Source organism: Gymnoscopelus microlampas (genome assembly GCF_963454915.1).
Source record: "Gymnoscopelus microlampas genome assembly, chromosome: 20".
Classification (NCBI taxonomy): domain Eukaryota; kingdom Metazoa; phylum Chordata; class Actinopteri; order Myctophiformes; family Myctophidae; genus Gymnoscopelus; species Gymnoscopelus microlampas.
Genome location: NC_139957.1, coordinates 25,521,140 through 25,540,494, shown reverse-complemented (window position 1 = coordinate 25,540,494; position 19,355 = coordinate 25,521,140). Strand labels below are relative to the sequence as shown.

Here is a 19,355-nt window from a genome sequence, read left to right as displayed (position 1 = left end):
TTTCAGATCTCCTAAGCTCCTCAAAAAGAAAATCCAGAACAAGCTCCTTTAAGCAAAACCAACGGTGACACTCAAAAGATGTCTCTCTGTAGTGTGTAAACTGGAACAGAGATGATTACCTCCTCAGTAAAACAGGTAGGCCTACTGTATAGCTTTATTGTAACAGGTATCAACTGCATGAACCTTTTGTCTCTATTATGGGGCGAACAAATATAGCAGATCTACAAGCTCACAACGTGTCATGTTGCAATGCATTGTAAATTTGTAGATTGTAATCTTGCAAAGAGGTTTTTGGTGTAGAGGAAAAAAGGATTGCCAAGTATAGACCCCAGGGGGACCCCAGTCAACTGAGGGTTTATTAAGTGGTTCAAATGTCCTCCTCATGTACTTCTGTTTCCATAGTATATGTAAGCCTTGCCGAGCCATGTGGCCCATAGGGCAGGAGCCGATCAGTATAGCATGATAGATAATACCTTGTTTTCTCCAGAGCACAACTTCAAGGTCTGTCATAAAGAACAGAATTTAACTTATTAAAATGTCTCAAGCCAGCGAGCCCACTCTGCTTGTTATGGACATATTTGACTGTTTAAAAAGCATTTTGCTTCACTGAATGCAGTCCTGGCCTAGGATCAGACGAGACAGGTTTGTCAGTTCGGACTATGCAGACCACCATAGCTTTATGAGAGACAGACAACAGAGAAAACTTTGGCTTATACCTCACATAACAAGCAACAGCTGGGCAAAGCTACAGTAAGACAAAATTATTTTATTGACTAAGGTGTTTTGGCTCCCAACCGGACAGCTAGGCAAGCAGTTTTTTTTTTTCACTGTGCAACTCAAACATTCCTCGTTTGTCTTTTTTTGTTGTTCCACTCCTCTTTTCAATCCTGTTTTGCTTAAGTTATGCACTCCCCCAAGACGAACACAAACCACCAGACCTCATGAAAGTAGAAAATAATTAAAACACAAGAGCAAAGCACTTTGATTTGACATTGTATGTTTTTTATTAAATAATCGTTGCCATACTGACTCTGGAAGCTTATTGCTTTGGTGTTCAACAAGACTTTTAATTAATTTGGGGCAGAGTGACTTTCTATTTTTTTTTTTACTAAGAGAAGATATATAGTATATGAATCCATGCTGAAGTATCCCGTAATAACAAGCTGTACCTTGCAGGGTGCATTAGACCGGGGCATTTTCCAAGCATGTACGTACAGAGTCCATGCAATGAAAAGATTTACTAAATTAAGTGGGAGTGTTATTACTTTACAGCTAAAGGGCTAAAGTGATCTTTTTGCTGCAACTGAGTGCATGTACTGTAATGTTGAAGAACTGTCTGCAAACAGCAGTAGCGTTTTATGTGTACTGCCATGTAGCTTTAGTTGTTGAACATTATGGTACATTGTGGTAGAGAAAGGGAGGGGTAGGGGTTTAAGGGCATCTCATTGTCTGGGGGGTCGATAAGTGATGATGTGTGCAGATGTTTCTTGCCCCCTACCCCAACCACCCCCACCACCACCACTCCTCAGATCGATGTTCAGTCAGTCGGTGGGGGAAGGTTGCGGTTTGAAGAATGATGCCAATGATTGAAGAAGTGCGCTAAATGGGATCTACACACTAAATCCTAAGTGTTGGAGAGGAAAATTTGACCCTTTTTACACTCTCAGAGTTAAATTAACACTGAGGATTTTACTATGTAGGGTAGACGCTACTAGATCGTAGAGCAGGAAAAACCTGGTTACCTGAATCATTCATGAGACGTGCACAGTAGGGTCGATGCAGCTAGATGCTAATAGGACTGCTTATAGGACTGCGTGTGTGCGTGTGTGCTAATGATCTGTGTTCCCATCTTACAGAGGCTTGCTGGACCTACAGAGGGTAGAGGTTTGCCTCATAATGACAACTATAGTAGCACATTCATCCACTGTTCACCATCAGTTCTTCACTGCCACAGCCACTGACAGAAAAACACTGGTGTTCTAGGGCTGTCCACAGAGTCCATAAAATTGTCTGTTTGGTCTCAAACAGAAAATAAATTGTTTTTTTCTGAGCTTTGGTAATTTCCTGTGAAATAATACACTGCACATACAGTATGTGTGTAGACAGAGGGGAGGGGGCATGCGAACGGAGAGCCAATGTCATTGAGATATGCTGCTGTCAGCTGAAATAGGGAGGCAGTGAGAAATCAATGCTGGGATGCTCGACGCAACTCAGCGTGTGTGTGTGTGTGTGTGTGTGTGTGTGTGTGTGTGTGTGTGTGTGTGTGTGTGTGTGTGTGTGTGTGTGTGTGTGTGTGTGTGTGTGTGTGTGTGTGTGTGTGTGTGTGTGTGTGTGTGTGTGTGTGTGTGTGTGTGTGTGTGTGTGTGTGTGTGTGTGTGTGTGTGTGTGTGTGTGTGCGTGCGTGTGTGTGTGTGTGCGCTTCTGCGAAACCCCCATCCACTTACTCAGACGGAAGCAGCACATGATGTTTCACAAGGTGAAACACAAGGCACCCAAACAGAAACATTATGTATGCACTTAGTGTAAGCCTGTCTGTTGTGCTGATACTTTTGACCCATATAATGTGTTATTTCCATAGATTTTGGGATCTGTCTGAAAAGATTTTTGAGATCTGTCTGAAAAGTCTGTTTATTTTTGGCCAACTGTGAAACTCATTCCTAGCCTCAATTAGAGGAGAATAATTTCCTGTAAATGATTCTCCTCTTGTCAGATTATTATGAATTAGTTTCACAGTACATTCACAGAACACATACACATGTAACGTGCGTATATGTGCTAAATCTGACCTACCACTTATTTAGGTGTATGTGAATGTACGCAAACTTTGGATGTGTTCTTGATTTTGGCCAATTCTGTCTCTTTCTTAAAGCGGCAATCCGGAATCTGTATAGTGTATGAGTATGCTAATACAATATAACTAGCACATCTGCAGTGGTTGGAGGTGGTCTGCCTAACGTTCCATTGAGAAATGAGACCCTGACCTTGGGTAGGAGACTTACTGGTTGACAAGTAGTACCGCCTGAAGCTCATATGCACAGTATCTCCCCTGTCCAAGCAGGGAGTCTTGGGAGAGCAGTAGTTAGGTCTCCCATGCTGGAGACCTGGGTTTGAATCACAGGACAAGAAACTTAAAGATTGCAGCTTTAAGGTTTGTGTTGCTACCGGGCAGAACTTAAAAAACATATGCTGGTTGTGCAGCTCTGCTACTAACGGCGTGCAATCAATTACTGTCTCTTTTTCCCTCTCTTTCCCCACTCTCTCACTGCATTCTTCCTTCTTTTGCCGTTCTCAGGACTTTTTTAACACCTCGGCAAACTTTGTGCAATGTTACTGCAGTTTTTGCAACACTTATTCAACATTTCTTTCAATGTAGTCTTTTTCTCCCCGATTGCTCCTTGTGTTAATACGGAGGTTTCTGCTTACCCAGAAACACTGCCACAATTCAAAAGGCTGCCGCTCACGATCCGGTGGCGATTACTGAAATAATTGTTTGCTCTTTTTCTCCTGCAGATGACGTATGCTCATGCTGAACACCACCCTGAGGGATACACAAGCCCTTAAAACTACAACCAGGAAAGAGGAAGCTGAGGAGTGCCGTAGTGGGAAAGAAAAGGGGCACTCCCCACCCCCACCTCCCATCCCATTGAAGCCAGTTATCACCTGGGCCACCATAAAACACTAAACAGAAGTCAAAGTACTGCCACACAAATGTGGAGCTCTCGAAACATTGTCATCAAATAACGTCACCCAGTTGAGAGCAAAAGCGAACCTGACATACGACAAAGAACTGTGCAGCCATGTCTGAACACAAGGACATGACGAATCGCCACCTGCGGCACAAGCTGCAGAGTCTGGGGCGAAGGCTGGACGAACTGGAGGAAGCCACCAACAAGCTGCAGAAGTCTGAAGATGAGCTGCTTGACCTACAGGTCACTATTTGCATGTGCAATATCTAACCTTTTATTCCATTTTAATTTGTATTGATTAAAGGTTTCATGACATTCATTTTCATATATATATCTTTTTTTATGACCTCAATTACACCCAAAAAAAACGTAACTTTGAACATTCAGTGGATTTTCTGTGGTCTGGGGTTTTCTGAATAATTAGGCAAAAAAAAAGTGCTTGGATTGGCCCCTGGACTTTGACGTCATAGTCCATTAATCCAGCCCCCTCTCCTCCCCGCCGCAGCAGAGGCGATGATTGACAGGCAAAATCCCGCACCCGCAGGCAAAGATTTATTTTTTCATTGCAGTTGAAAAGGCTTTAGAAATCAGAGAGAAAAAAAACTGCCATAGATCACTGGTGTGGATTTTTCAGTTAAAACATTTTAATACACGTTTGAAGGACCATGATAAAGACTTTTAACGTGTTGTAAAACTGAATGTCATGAAACCTTTAAGAATACTTTTGTTGGGACATGGTGTGAAGGAAATGTACATGTGTGTGTTTGGACTATGTATATATGTCAAAAAGAGGAGGAATGAGGTGTAATGTATTAATAAATAAGGAAATCAGTTATTGAATGATCAACTCTCTCTCCCTTGCAGGACAAGATCATCCAAGCAGAAGGCAGTAACTCCTCCCTGCTTTCAGATGTGGAGGCTCTAAGGAAACGCCTCCTCAAGATTCAGGGCAAGGACGAGGAGGTGCGCAAGGCTGAGGATCTCTGCCGCACAGTAAGAGAGAAGTTGGAAGAGGAGGAGAGCCTTACCCAGGAGCTGAAGGCTGAGATTGAGCGCCTCCAGAGGAGGATGGCTGAACTGGAGAAACTAGAGGAGGCTTTTGGGAAGAGCAAGTCTGACTGTGGCCAGCTGTGCCTTAGTCTCAATGAGGAGAAAAACTTGACCAAGAAGCTCTCATCTGAGTTAGACGCCCTCAAGGCCCGTTTGAAGGAAGTGGAGGGGTCAGAGGTTAAGTTGGACAGGGCAGAGCAGGCCTTGGCCGGAGAGCTGGAGAAGCTCAAGGGGTTCACCCAGACGTTTGTAAGTGAACGCAAGAGACTGCTGGAGAAACAGAGGGAGGACGAGAAGATCATCATGAAGCTTAGGGAAAAACTGGAGCGTCAGAAGAACCGCCTCAGCACCACAGCTGACACCGGCCATGCAGACTTCATGAGGTCACGGATCGAAGATGAATTGTCATCCACCGGCCTCCTCACCAGCAAGCTGACCGGACGCAAAAAGAGCCTTGACTACCTCAAACTGACTGACGATGTTGTCGGCCTGAGGAACAAATCTGAGAACGAGAAGAACAGCAGCCTGGAAGTTTCCACGCCAGACGAGGACAACAAAGTGAAGGAGCTGACTCAGGAGGTGGAGAGGCTGAAGAACCGCCTCAAACAGCTGGAGATTGTCGAAGAGGACCTGAAGAACTCAGAGTCCAAGAATGGAGAGCTCCAGGAGAAGTTCCAGACAGAACGGACACGGGCCCGTCAACTTTGCGAGCAGGTGGAGCAGCTCAAGACGCAACTCTGTGTGAACAGTGGAATCGGGGGAAATGGAAAGGGTAACCTCGGCAATGGAAGTTCCAACCTTTGCCCGAATAACCCCGCTAAGGTCCTGGAGAATGGCAAAGCTGAGAACGAAGAAATCGTGTCAGTAGGTTTCAGACAGGAGAAGCCCAAATACAGAAGCGCCGCCGCCATCTCGGAGCCAAGTTCTCCCAAGCACAAGAACAGGGAGCTGTCTCCTCAGCATAAGAGGGAAACCAAGCTGAGGAGCAAAGAACTGAGTCACTCCGAGGAGAACTCTCCCAAGTCTGTCAGGAGAGCCCTCAGTCCTGCTCACAAGAGCAGGAGGACGCCCAAAAACATGTCTGATAATGGAATGAGAGACAAGGGCAAAGGAGAAGAGGAGAAGACGAGGGGAGCCTCTCACACCCCTGTCAGTGTGTCTTCTAATGATAACAAGAAAATGTCTATCCTTAGTCGCTACCCACCAGCAGCTACCAGCAACGACCAGAAGCCGTGGCGGACGGCTCAGAAGCCGAATGACGGAGAAAGCAAAAAGAGCAAAGGGGAAAAGGTTTCGAAGTTGTATGTCGGTAGCGATAGTGAGTCAAACAACTCTGACATAATGCCTGAGAGCTCTGGCAATGTCAACAGCATTTCTGCACTGGAGAAGGAAACAGCATCTGCATCAGATCAGGAATCACTGGACCAGGTCCAGGACTCTGTCCCCATCCCCGTCTCTGTCTGCGGCCTCTCCAAAGCCAATGGATCCTACAAAGCTTACAGATCCCATGTCACTCCACTGTTGCCTAGTGATCAAGTGTCAGAAGGTCATTCGTCTGCTTCTGAGACAGAATCTACTGGATCAAGGCCATCTGAACCGGAACCCGTGACTGAGGTGGCGGCTACACCTATAAGCAGTAGGGCTACAACCCCCAAGAATCCCAAATACTCGCGTGTTCATGACTCAAATTCAGAGGGTTCCTCATCCAGGAGTTCCTTTGATGAAGAGCTCCACAGCAGGCCGCTATTGGCCGAGGGAGGCCTCCAGGTCCAGGAGCCCGCCTATACAGCATCCGGGATTGAGATCCGACGCGTGTGTAGTCCGCGCGAAGCGCTAAGATCAAAAGCCATCATCAAGCCTGCCATCGTCGAGACTGACAGGAAGGAAGTGATGATGTCAGAACCTTTTGCCGCCAACGGTAAACCCAAAATATCCACCAAACCTATCCTGACCACCAGCAATAAGATGACCAGTAGTATAACCATCTATCCCAATGACCCGAGCTCCTCCAGAAGCAGCAGCCGCAGCAACAGCCTGTCCAGTGAACCAACGGCAGTCAAAGAGCGACACACATCCACTAGTAACATTCTAATAGGTAACGTTAGGATGCTTCTAACCTTGTACGTTAGCTAGATCTTTACCGTTACCCTATTCTGAGAGGAACGTTTGCCGAAAATAGCTGATCTACAAGTTCACAGTGGTCTTGTAGATCAGCTATATCCAGCAAAGAAATTAGTGGAGAGAAATAAAATAGAGGGCTTAGTATTGACCCCTGGAGGACTTTTTCTGTTCACTTAGCTTTGATGAAGGTCACGCCGAAACTCTTCAAATTAAAATTAAAATGGTGGAAATGTTTTCAATAAAAATGATTGCATATATACAATATACTGTATTGATTCTCACTATATTAATTATGCACAGTTTATTTTGTTTGTACAGTAAATATAGCTAAAGGGTTATGGAAGCAGAATAGCTAGTGGTTACGATGAAATGGCAAACACAAAAAGGTTTATAAATAGAATTTATTTAATTTTGTGAACCTCATTATGACATATTTATCATAACAAAACGCTAAAGTGTGATTTATTTTTGGCTTACTGCCAGGCCCCAGCACTGAGCACCGCGGCAGCATCTCCATCCCTTATGAGATCTCCATCCCCAAGAGTGGGATCACCCTGCGGTCCTGCCAGGACCAGGACTGTGGACCCGAGGACCAAGAGGAAACCTCCCCGACACTGGGCCTGCATGAGAGATGCATGGAGACCACCACCGCCAGCCACCTCTGCTCCCAGCGCAGGAGCTTCAGCTTGCAATCCCCAGACACAGGCTCGGCCGACTTCAACAACGACACCGAGTCGGGTTTCGAGAGCAGCAGCAGCAGCACCACCACGGTCACCAGCTGGAGAAGCCAGACATACGGCCCACATTCCCAGGATGACAACTTACCGGAGATGAGGAACGTCACTGTGAGGAGCACCTGGAGGGATCGGGCGGCCGTGCCGGTGGACGAGACGGGAGCGCGAGGAAGAGGAGAACCGAGGATGATGATGGATGGCGGGTCAGAGGATGAGGCAGAAGCCACGACTACATGGAGGGCGTACCGTGCGACCACTGTACTCGACACGGAGGAAACGCTGAACAGCGGGATGGGGTGTGGAGGGAGCATTGCTGCGCAGAAAGGAGCCAAGCCTTCCCCTGCTGAGGTGAGCAAATGACTGAATGACTACAGTGTGGCTACAGTTGAATGAGGAAATTGGTAAATAATGGTACACAGTAAAATCCTCAGTGTTAAAGTTGACATCTAATGTTTCGTTTGCGATTACGCAAAATTACACATTTGACCTCATTGTTACGTCAACAATTCACAGAGAAATACGTATTTTTTCCCATGCTATCCAATTTATATCCTCACGTCAAAATAATGGGATTTAGGTTAGTAATCTGCACACGTTTCCCTTTAATTTAACTCTCGGGGCCTATTCTCACGTCGCTAATTAACGCCAGGCGCAAGGTCTTAACTTGCGGCATGTGGGTGTGTCCATCGCAATGTTGCTATTTACACATCGCTGAAATGCGGCAAAAGGTCTCTGCTCACCGAAACATTTAAACAAGATAAATCCAAATGCAAGTGCATGGCTGTTACTGCGTTCACTGTACCCTAATTGTTTCATATCTAACAGACATCTGTGATATTTTTACATATCAGTTTAATATTCACACGCATGAGACAACAGGCAACAGGCAATACTTGCCGTGCGCAGGGTGCACGGCAAGTATTGCCAGAAGGATGGATTCTTACTGTACATGACGAGAGGCAGGTAAGCTGTTTGAACACATGAATAAAAAAATGCTTCTCCCGCTCTCTCTCTGTGTAGTGTGCACAGACAGGTCCGACACTTACAGTATATACTGCTGATTACAGAAACATTTTAATTACAGATTTTAGTTGAGAATTAGGTGGGTTCCCGAAGCAGTTTATTTCAGCTGATAAATATTATCAAGTTGAGCTTTCGTTTTCAACTGAACGGTGGTGGGAATTGCTTAACACATGAACAGAAAAAACAATAAACAAAAGATTAATAAATGCAGATTATGATGGTCTTTTTGCGTGCGATTCAATGACCAATCGATATCGATATCTCAGTTCTACTCACAGTGATGATGAATTAGCATTGAGTTTATGAGGAGCAAACACCTGTTGCACAGATGCAACAGCAAAATGTCAATTTAAAAGTAAATGTACATTATAACCAAGTCCATATCCGGTGAAGTGGGCAGGCGAAAGTAGTTGCAAATGTGGGGTTATTGCGCGTCCCGTCGCGCCCCACACCCCTGCCACGTCCCGTCGCAGCCCCCGCCAGATTCCCCCGCCAAATTCAGATCAATTGCTCCAGCCACTGAGGAGAACCGGGCACACAGTTTTGGTCTCACCACCACAGAGGTTTGTCAAATTATAGGAGGATAAACCCATGCCAAGCACACTGGTCCTTTGCATAATGTTTGCATATTATATTGTGATGTCCATGTCAGATGTCAAATAAACCAAACTATGAAAAGAGTCACGTCTTTGGAGATAGGAACACTTGTCCCAGTAGTTCAGCAGCTCGTCAGACAAAAAGAAACAGCAGCAAATGGGGTCAGCTTAAAAAACTACAACATTTTAAGTGACAACACAAGCAAAAAAAAACTAGTCGTAACATCCAACTTTCCGGTGTTACTGATGCTCCTCTCACAGACAAACTAAATAGTTACAAGCTCTCTGCATGAGCTAATGTCCTTCCACCGATTATTACTACTGAGTAACTGAAACAGTAACCAAAACACCCAAGCTATCACTTTAATACAAGAATAAATTAACAGCTATGAATGTGCAAGTAAAATATGAAACCAAGGTGGAATAGATGAGAAAAAGACAACAGCTAATGTTGCCTCCTAGTTATGTTAACCCATTCAAACCGGGAATGCATCTGTGTAACCACTTTATCCATATTTTATTCTATTTGTCCAACAATTTTTTTTATTTTGGGTCGAAATGTTTGACTTAAATCTTTGCTTCTGGAGGTCCCTGGAACAAGATATTTTGAGATAGGGGTCAGCTGCCAAATACATTTGATTTTGGGGGTCCTTGACATGAAAAAGTTTGAGAACCACTGATATAGTAACATACGTTTTTCAGAAAACTGTTAGGATTTAGAAGACATTTGTAGAATCGGAACCTCAGGTCTTAATGGTTTATGCCATCTATTTCTATTCCAGATGTACATGCGTAGGATCAACAGTGTGGTCACCACCAGAGAGGTCCAGGAACCAGGGAGCCGCCGGGCCAAGACATGCCAGTCCCCCAACATGGAGGCAGGGCCCCTGGGAAGGTCTATACCCCATGACCCTGTCAGCTCTCAGTCCTGGGGCCGTTCGTACACTCAGCCTATGGTAAGCTGTAGCCGTTACACATTACAAGCTTTTATTTTTGACTATTAGCATTTTATTTTAATTTTATTGAATTGCAGGTGTTGATTGAGAATAAAATAATATACCCGTACATGCTCATGTTAAGTTAAATACATGTAACAATCTCAAATAACTTACCTCAAATACTTTGATGCTGAAAATGGAACACATTTTGTGTGACACGAAATATTTGCTTGCTTCCTTTCCCTATTGTGCTCTTATCTGACTTGAAGATGAAAGGGTTTTTGCATCTTCAGACATAAATAAACTGAAAGAACAGTTTCCAGGTTTGGCAACATGTGCCAGACATAATGCCAGGTATTCTGTCCTTTTGAGTGAGAGTAATGAACAATAGTCTGACAAAGTAAGCACCAACAGAAGCAAGGAGCAAACATTCTTTCTCCTCTCTGTTGTCTGAGAATAGCCCACCATGTGCAAAACATGGTCGTCATTAAAACTTGGCAAGGAAAGATACATAGTACAAGGATCTGGCACTATTAATATGATGAATATTTCCTAGCGTCGATGTTCGACATATATTTTCATGAGGTTTTGTTTATGTTGGATGTCAAACGTTTCGTCTTGAAATATCACATCTGGAGCTTGGACAGCAATAGCAGATAATTTGTAAGCTTCAAACAAATACTTAAAGTTCCATTCCTCCCTTTGTAGTAAAAAAAAAACAATCTGTGTAAGTAAGTGGTAGGGTTTTTTTTTGTGTGTGTGTTGGGAGGGGGGGTGCTATTTTGTTCCTTTTTTTTTTTTTACTGTAAATCTCTCGAACACGTCTGGCACCAGACAAGGTATGCAACATGAGCTGATCTCAGGCACAAGGCTAACTCTCACAGTGCTCTCTCCACCAGGCAAAAGCAAAAGTGCTGTAGGATTGAAGGTATTATTTGTCCCACGCAAACGGTTTCATCTAGTCTTGCCGATAAGAGAGTCTTGGGTGGCCATAGCTGGTGTGGAGACACCATCTGGGAATCGGAAGGCTGCCGATTCAACCGTCGGCCTGCCCAGCCTACATGTTGAAGTGACGCAGAGCAAGACTCTTAGCCCTTAACAGCTGCTCATGTGAGCCATCTGAGCAGCCATCTGCTGGGTTGAGCAGTAAAAGTCATTTACCCTCTCCTGGGGACCAGCAAATACTCCCTGCTCCCTAAAAGCACAGCCACAGGGCCAGGCTTACTGTACGTCGCTCCAGACTTGTGCATTCTGCAGCAGAGCTCAGCGTGTGTGCGTGTGTGCGTGTGTGTGCGTGTGTGCGTGTGTGCGTGTGTGCGTGTGTGTGTGTGTGTGTGTGTTGTCTCTCTCCCGACGCCAGGCTTTGGGACTTCAAGCTTAGCACAGCACTTCTGTAGGCCCCGCTCCACTCCTGTTGGCCCAGTAAGCACAAAGAGAAAAGGGTGGAACAGAAAATAGAGAGAGATGGAGGATAAAAAGAAAACAAGAAAAAACAGAACCTCAACGGGGGGAAAAGAAGGTTAGGAAAACCTCAAGTAGAAGAAAATAGCTTGCTTGTATTTCAGTATGCCAGCACTTCACTGTCTGTGGCTCTGCCAAGCTGCATTGCTATTCCACACACACACTCACATAATTGAAGATGGTTATTGTTCAAAGGTTTACCTCTGTGTGTGTGTGTGTGTGTGTGTGTGTGTGTGTGTGTGTGTGTGTGTGTGTGTGTGTGGGTGTGCGCACGCGCGTGTGCAGGGGTGCTGGGGTTGTTTGTACGTCGATGTGAGTTTGTGGTGTGTAGGACATGTGTCAAGCGTGAAATTACAAGGTTCCATCTGCATTCAGACGTTTCTGAGGTATAGAGCGTTAAAGTTTACGTATCCCATACACTAAAACTAATGGCACCCTTCAAAATTTGTTTTCTTTAACCCATTTTCTAAATTAACTTAAGCCACATTTAAAAGGCCCTGTGATTACATAATACAAATAAGGACTTTTTATGTCGATTGAACACTGTAGTTCCTTGTGCATGCATGTATTCATGTGTTTGTGGATCTCAATAGTGTGCATGTGGGTTTGAACTCATGTATACTGTATTCACCTGTTTCCTAGGCTGTGTGTTTTCCACTTTTTCATTGGATATCATTGGTCATCTGACCAGTTTCATTCGATTTCATTGGATAAAATCGACAAGAAGTGGAAAACACACAGCCTAGGAAACAGGTGAATAGTCCAGTCAAAGTTCATTATCACCCAATATCACAAAGCAACATTTGCAACACACACACACACACACACACACACACACACACACACACACACACACACACACACACACACACACACTCACACTCACACTCACACTCACACATAGACATACATACTATACACACATATACATATAATTATTCAAACTTTATTTATATAGCACATTTCCAACGACCAAGGTCGAACCAAAGTGCTGCACAGAGAAACAGACAAGAAAAAGAGAAAAGAAGTTAAAACTGAGAAAAAGAAAAAAAGCAAATAAATTGAACTTGACAAGAAACAAGAAAATGAAACCACATATCAATCTATGCAGCATATCAAAGGTATGCCGTGAGGGCCAGGGTAATTACACGGGCAAACAGCATTAAAAGCTAGTGAGGAAAAAAGTGTCTTTAGTAAGGATTTAAAAACCTCCAATGACTGAGCAGAGCGAATGTGGAGTGGCAGGGTGTTTCAGAGTCTGGGGCCGGGGCCACCGCAAAGGCTCGGTCACCTCTGGTCTTGTACTGAGTATTAGGCACAACCAGGAGCGACTGGTCAGCCGATCTCAGCCGATCTCTTAAATACTATACATGCATACATACATACATACATACATACATACATACATACATACATACATACATACATACATACATACATACATACATACATACATATAGATGTCTGTGTCCTGTCTCTTTTCATTGGGAACAAAAGGTTAAACAAGACATCAGAAAGATGAGGTGGAAATTACAAACTAGCAACAGTAATAACTCACTTGTCTATTGGTGTACAGTGTACTGACATGTGGCTGTAGAAACACTAACAAACTGCAAGCCCATAGCTACAATAACATGTCACTCTGTCACGTTGACAAACTAGGCTAGACAAGAGGCCTCTGGGCAGTTATCCTTGTGTTTTCTTCTGCAAATATACTAGACGTTAACGGTCATGAAGATTGATTTCATGGACACAAACACACAGTCTCCTATCTGCCATCATCCATCATGTTTTGTCATGTTTGACAAATTGACAAAGATGTCATAAGTGTGTGTTTTTTTTATTTTATATAAGTTTTATTTTTGCCATTTTATTTATGAGAGTGTAGAGAGACAGGAAACTAAGGGCAGACAGAGGAGAGACATGCAAGACAAGACCAAGGTCCTCGCTCACGCTCACTGGAGCATGTCGTCTGTGCACTAACTAGTGGCAGTGTTGATTTCGTCGACTAAAACTATGACAAAAAATGATCATCGACTACCTTTTTTCACTGACGAAAACTGAACAAAAACGAAATAAAAACTAAGCTATGATGACTAAAACTGTGACTAATTATTGCAATTTCGTCAACAAATAAAAACTAGACTAAAATGTTAGGGAAGGACTAGTGGAGAAGAGATCCAGTAGAACTAAGATAAGTAATTTTATGTTTGGTTGTGCTCGGGTGTTGCGCTCTGAAAATAGCAGATCTACTGCGACGCGTTGTGAGCTTGTAGATTGGCTATTTTCACCATGCAACCAAGTGTAAAATCAACGCTATCAAGTCACCACCAACATACATTTTAGTCGACTAAATCAACTGTAGATTTAGTCGACTAAAATCTTATGATATTTAGTCAACTAAAACTAGACTAAAACTAAAACTTTTCAGATGACTAAAATAAAAACTAAATGGAATTTTATTCATAAGACTATGATTAAAACTAAATCAAAATTTGCTGTCAAAATGAAATCAACACTAACTAGCGGAGCCACCAGGCACCCCAGAATCTTTTGTGATGTTGTGTTTTGCCGTACCCTATCAGATCTGCTGTTGAAAATGTTTTCTGGAATCTTTGTATTGTTATTGTCCAATCTACACACTTTAAAATGTCTTTACCTTGTAAACTCTTTGTCACAGTTATCTTTGTTGTTTCACTGTTTATTTCCATTCTCCAGTGTAAACCACACTCCCCCCATGACTGAAATAACTGGACAATTCTGAGAACCTGTTGGCAGGCATGTATGTCTTGCCGGTAGGCAAGCGAGTGTCCACCTACCTGCCGTCTGAGATGGCAAGACTTGGTGAATAGAATAGTTTGTCACCTGTTTCCAAATTGCGCACTTTGGTGGGATAGCTAGCTATGATGTAAACAGACTGGCTACAAGCGGGCGCTTGTCACGTCCACCCAGCCAAAGAGAGGACAGTGTAGCCAATGAAAACAATGGGGACATGGTTTGGGAAACCTTCTGGTGTGAAAGGCATACAGTGTTAGCAAGCCCACATGAATATTGACAAAAAACCTTTCTCTCAGCATGTTGCTGTGCATGTGAGGTTATATATATCTATCTGCTGAGGCATCTATTGTGGATGTTAGCACACTATGATGTTGTTTTGTTGTTTGGTTCTCCCTTGGGGTTGATCCCTGTTCGTGGAGCTGCCTTTTGAAGAAGTGACCTGGGGGTCACGGGTCATGGTTGTGTTGTAGAACAAAGCTGTGAAACACTGCCTGCTTGAATGTTCGTTGTGGAGAGAGGCCAGTTATCTGCTACTAAGGTTCTGATCTTTAGCATCTTTTTACGTTGAGGTACTGACCCACATAATCATTGGTCATTTTGTCCTTTGAAGAACTGTTCCCACCGGTAAGATTGGGCGACATGTAGGATGATTGATACACAATTTGGGGTAGGGCTGCAACTATTGATTATCTTCTCAGGGATTATTGTATCAATAACTTTTTGGATTAATCAAATAATTGTGAAGCTGTTTTTTTTATTCAAAAACATTTATTTTTTATAATCAATTGTGAACAATTTAATTATTATTTAAATTGTGGCTCTCCTATTTTCACTATTATTGAAAATAATTTCATTACACTTTTTTTTTTGTGAACTGTTTTACCCCTAATTTGGAGTTACATTGTTCTCACCCAGAGATAGACGCATATACATAAAATTCGACAGTGTCGCACAGATTAATGATGCGTTGTGGGCTTGTTAATCAGCTATTTTCACTATTTAAATTTTAAAACATCACAAAAAATGAAAAGGGAACGGTTTGGACAAGGTTTGCACCCGACAGCGATGACTACCGTACTGTACATGTGTTAGTCACGTGGACGAGCCTTCAGTTCGAACCTCCATCCAGATGAGCCATGCAAGACGTACAATAACACAGGGGATGACATGCCCTTAGAGCTGTGATTCCTGTCTTATCACAGACACACATGTACAAACACATACTGTACATGTGTAAGCACATCCACAAACACATATAATCAGTCAGCACTTAAAGACCAAGACCAGACTGACCGACAGGCTGTGAGGAATGATCACTGATTAGTTTGATCCTCACGCACTCATATTCCCATATATGGTCAACAAAGTTACTATTCCATCCCCCACACACACACACACACACACACACACACACACACACACACACACACACACACACACACACACACACACACACACACACACACACACACACACACATCCTGCTCCGCTTTGCTCCATCATTGGTAAATGATGCATTTTTATAGCGCATTCTTTCCAAAGTGCTTTACATTGTGTAATACACTCATCCATTTACACAAGTTCACACAACCTGCGGTGGTAGCAACCATGCAAGGTACCAACCTGCTCATTGGCAGCAATTACGGGTGAAGTGTCTTGCTCAAAGACACTTCGACACTAGCCCAGGGGGAGTTGACAGCGATCAAACCAGGAATCTTCCGATTCCCAAAAGGCCGTTCCACCTCCTGAGCCCCACCCAACCCACCTCTTTGTTTCATCTGCCATCTCCCGATCTGACCCGAGCAAACTGATTAGAAGTCATCTATTTGAAGACTTGAAGAGTGTTGTCAGGGTCACTACCTGAGTCATCTTAAGTTATAATTTTAAGATTTATTGGGCTATTAAAACATGCCATGAGCTTGTAGATCTGCAATTTCTTTTTTAAATCTTCGAAATATGTGCAAATCTTTGAATATATTCTTGAAAGCAAACATTTGTAAAATATTTTGTTCCAGGGACATCCAGAGACAATTTTAGTTAAACATTTTGTTTAAAAAAATATATATATATTCAAAGATTTGCATAAATGTTCAAGATTTTTCAAAAATAGCAGATCTACGAGTGCCACGCTATGAGCTTGTAGATCTGCTATTTTTGAATAGCCAAAGTATGAAATAATGGTTATAGCTCAAATGACACAGATGCGTTCCCGTATTGAGCCTTAGCCCAGTGAATTAGACACACACACACACACACACACACACACACACACACACACACACACACACACGAAACGAACCCCCCCAGTTCATTAGTCTACTGTTCTCATCCTGTCCTCGTCTCTCATCGTGCTAGATAGCCCTGATCAGAGATGGACTATTTCCCAAGAACTGGGCCCTGGATTGGCTCTGAAGTGCTAAACCAGCTGTGAGATGAAGAACGGGCCAGCTTGTTGTTATTTCTTGAATTCCTTCTGCCAGTATGCTCAGGGTTTCTGCTGTCTTACGCTCACCATACATGGTTAGTGATGTACTATGCCTTGCTCATCCAAACCTTAGACTTGAAATGATTGGGCCACTGAATCGTAATGTAATTATCATTACTTGCTCCTTATGCCAAAGAAAAAAAATCAGAATACTATTCAATATTTAAAAAAAAAAACTTTTTTTAGTAAGCGGACTGTGTTGGCTATACAACATGGCGACAGGGCTCAAAGCTTTTTTTTGGTTGCCAGGTGAAAACTGTTCGGAAGTATGGTGGAATGGCTTCTGATGTACCGGTATCGCTTGCCTGTTTGGAATTTCAACATATTTCAGTTGGGTGCACAACCTCCATTTCCAGATTCTAGATTATGTTGTCAGAATGATGGGAGAATATAGATGATCCAGTGATTGCAGAGTCAAAGGTTGACAGCATTGAGCCCTATTATGAGAAGCTTGTAGATGAAGGTCGGGAATGTGATCAATTACTCCACCACATTGACCTCCTTCTCATTGCTTCTCTATACTGCTCTGTCTCTGGATGACCTTTGACCTACAGTGTAGGTGTAAGGGTCCATTTGGTTCCAGTTGTACACGTTGCAAGTTAAATCAACACTCAGGATTTTACTGTGTACTAAAGGCTGTGGTTTATTACAACAGACAACACAAAACGGCTAGACAATTCATATCGGATTAGGATATTGCTCCTGACAGCTAATATTGTGCAATTTGTCTTGGGAATGTAACCTTCCATTAAAGCTGTAATCCAGAAATTATTTTAATAAATACAAATGTTATTTTAAACTATTTGTATGGTAGAGCATGTTCATACAATATAAGTAGTACATCTGCAGTGGTTGGACGTGATATTTCCTTTGAGAAATTTAGACCCTGGTGTTGGGCACCTACTGGTTGACAAGTAGTACTACCTGAAGCTCATAAGCGCTTCCTTGGCCAAGCAGGATTTTTCGCTCGGAAGAGCAGTAGAAGTTTCGCCGTCAACATGGGAGACCCTGGTTTTCAAACTAGGTAGGACATGAAAATAACAGATTTGAATGCTTCTCATTCAGCATGGAGGGGATTTCACCATGGTAAGTAAATATAGAAGTGCTTGAAATGAGCACAGGAGGAAATGTATTTTACTTTTGATGGCCGTTGACTTACATTTCTCAAACCGTGGCCCTCTCTGTCATGTCTTCTTGTCCCTAATATGTGCTGAGAGAAGAGCGGAGCAAAATCCTGTTAGAGCAGAAAGTCGATCAATACTCATTTAGGGAAGAGACAACACTCCCAATTCCTTTAAGTGCCCTAGAGCGACTTAGTCTTAGACAAACTGATAGTTTATTGATTAGCTTTCCTTATTTTTACCTCATGTGTAAGTTATTTGGTTCTCATTTGTTTGACCATTTATCACAGAGAGAGTGACACCTCTTCATAGGTCACAGTCATGGTATTATTATGGTCCTCTTTGGATTAGTGTCTTTCGTCTGACCTTGATGGCCTCGCTTTAGTTCCACTAAACCAAAGTGAATGGTGAACATTCTTTTGACTGGTTGGTCTGGCAACATACCAGACTGTACTTTTGCATTACCCACATAGTATGTAGTTCAAGGCATTCTTTGTTGATATTGGAATCCATTCCAATATCAATAAAATTAAGTCACCTTTAAAATAGTGGCTTCTTACTTTGTAGAGGAGTCTGTCCTCACCTCTGAGCACAGAACAGAGCAGCACTGTAGTATTTCCTCCCCACTGTAGCGGTAGGAAACGTCAGCCCCATCGTGAATGGTCTGTGAACTTATGTTTGGCTGAGGACAGCGGGGCCCGATATGGCCGATGAACGCGATACCAAAACATCCTTTGTTTGAGTCTAAAAGAAACCAGTGGCAACAAGGTGAAATGTGGGATTGGAGTTGTACTTCAGCTGCTGTTTGCCTGATGTGACCCACACAGAAAGAAAAGGCCTCTGGAAAAGCAATCTGTGCAGGAGTTGGAGTTGGACGGTGTGAGCTGCTGGTAGGAGGTTAGAACATCAAGACAGCAGATCCCAAACATATGGCCCGTATAAGAAAAGTGATTGAAGAATTGCTTTTGTTATGTGTGTTATAGCCATTAGAGAATGTGTTGCCTGTACAAAGTCAAAGATTGTAACATGAATTTATTTGAATAAGCAGTGTGAATTAAAGCTTCTCTGAAACGTGTCGCCACGGGTGTCAAGAGCATTGTCACGCTGGAGATACGTGTTGGATTTTGGCTTAAGAAAGCAACGTATTCATAATTCATTGAAATTTGAAATGATAGTGAGATTTAGAGCACTGGTACGCCTGGCTTGTTCTACAAAGACCTTGACACTCTTTCCAGCTCTGTCTTTCTTTTTCCAAGTCTTGATTTGCAGCTGTGGCTGAATCCTGAATGTCCTTATAGCTGCCTTGGGCTGTTCGGTTTCCCACCTTAAATCTGAAGTTTTCTCAGAAGTCAAAAGCTGTTG

General features: G+C 43.1%; 1 protein-coding gene across 2 annotated transcripts in view; it reads left to right on the top strand.

Annotated features, from left to right (window-relative positions):
- luzp1 (leucine zipper protein 1) overlaps positions 1 to 19,355 on the top strand; it is a 70,623-nt gene that overhangs the window by 37,249 nt on the left and 14,019 nt on the right. For both annotated transcript variants that reach the window (XM_084045602.1, XM_084045601.1), the window contains 4 exons: positions 3,511 to 3,929; positions 4,551 to 6,831; positions 7,341 to 7,939; positions 9,993 to 10,166. In XM_084045602.1, the coding sequence (XP_083901728.1) occupies positions 3,798 to 3,929; positions 4,551 to 6,831; positions 7,341 to 7,939; positions 9,993 to 10,166 (3,186 nt within the window). In that variant the 5' untranslated portion in view covers positions 3,511 to 3,797. The remainder of the gene's footprint in view (positions 1 to 3,510; positions 3,930 to 4,550; positions 6,832 to 7,340; positions 7,940 to 9,992; positions 10,167 to 19,355) is intronic.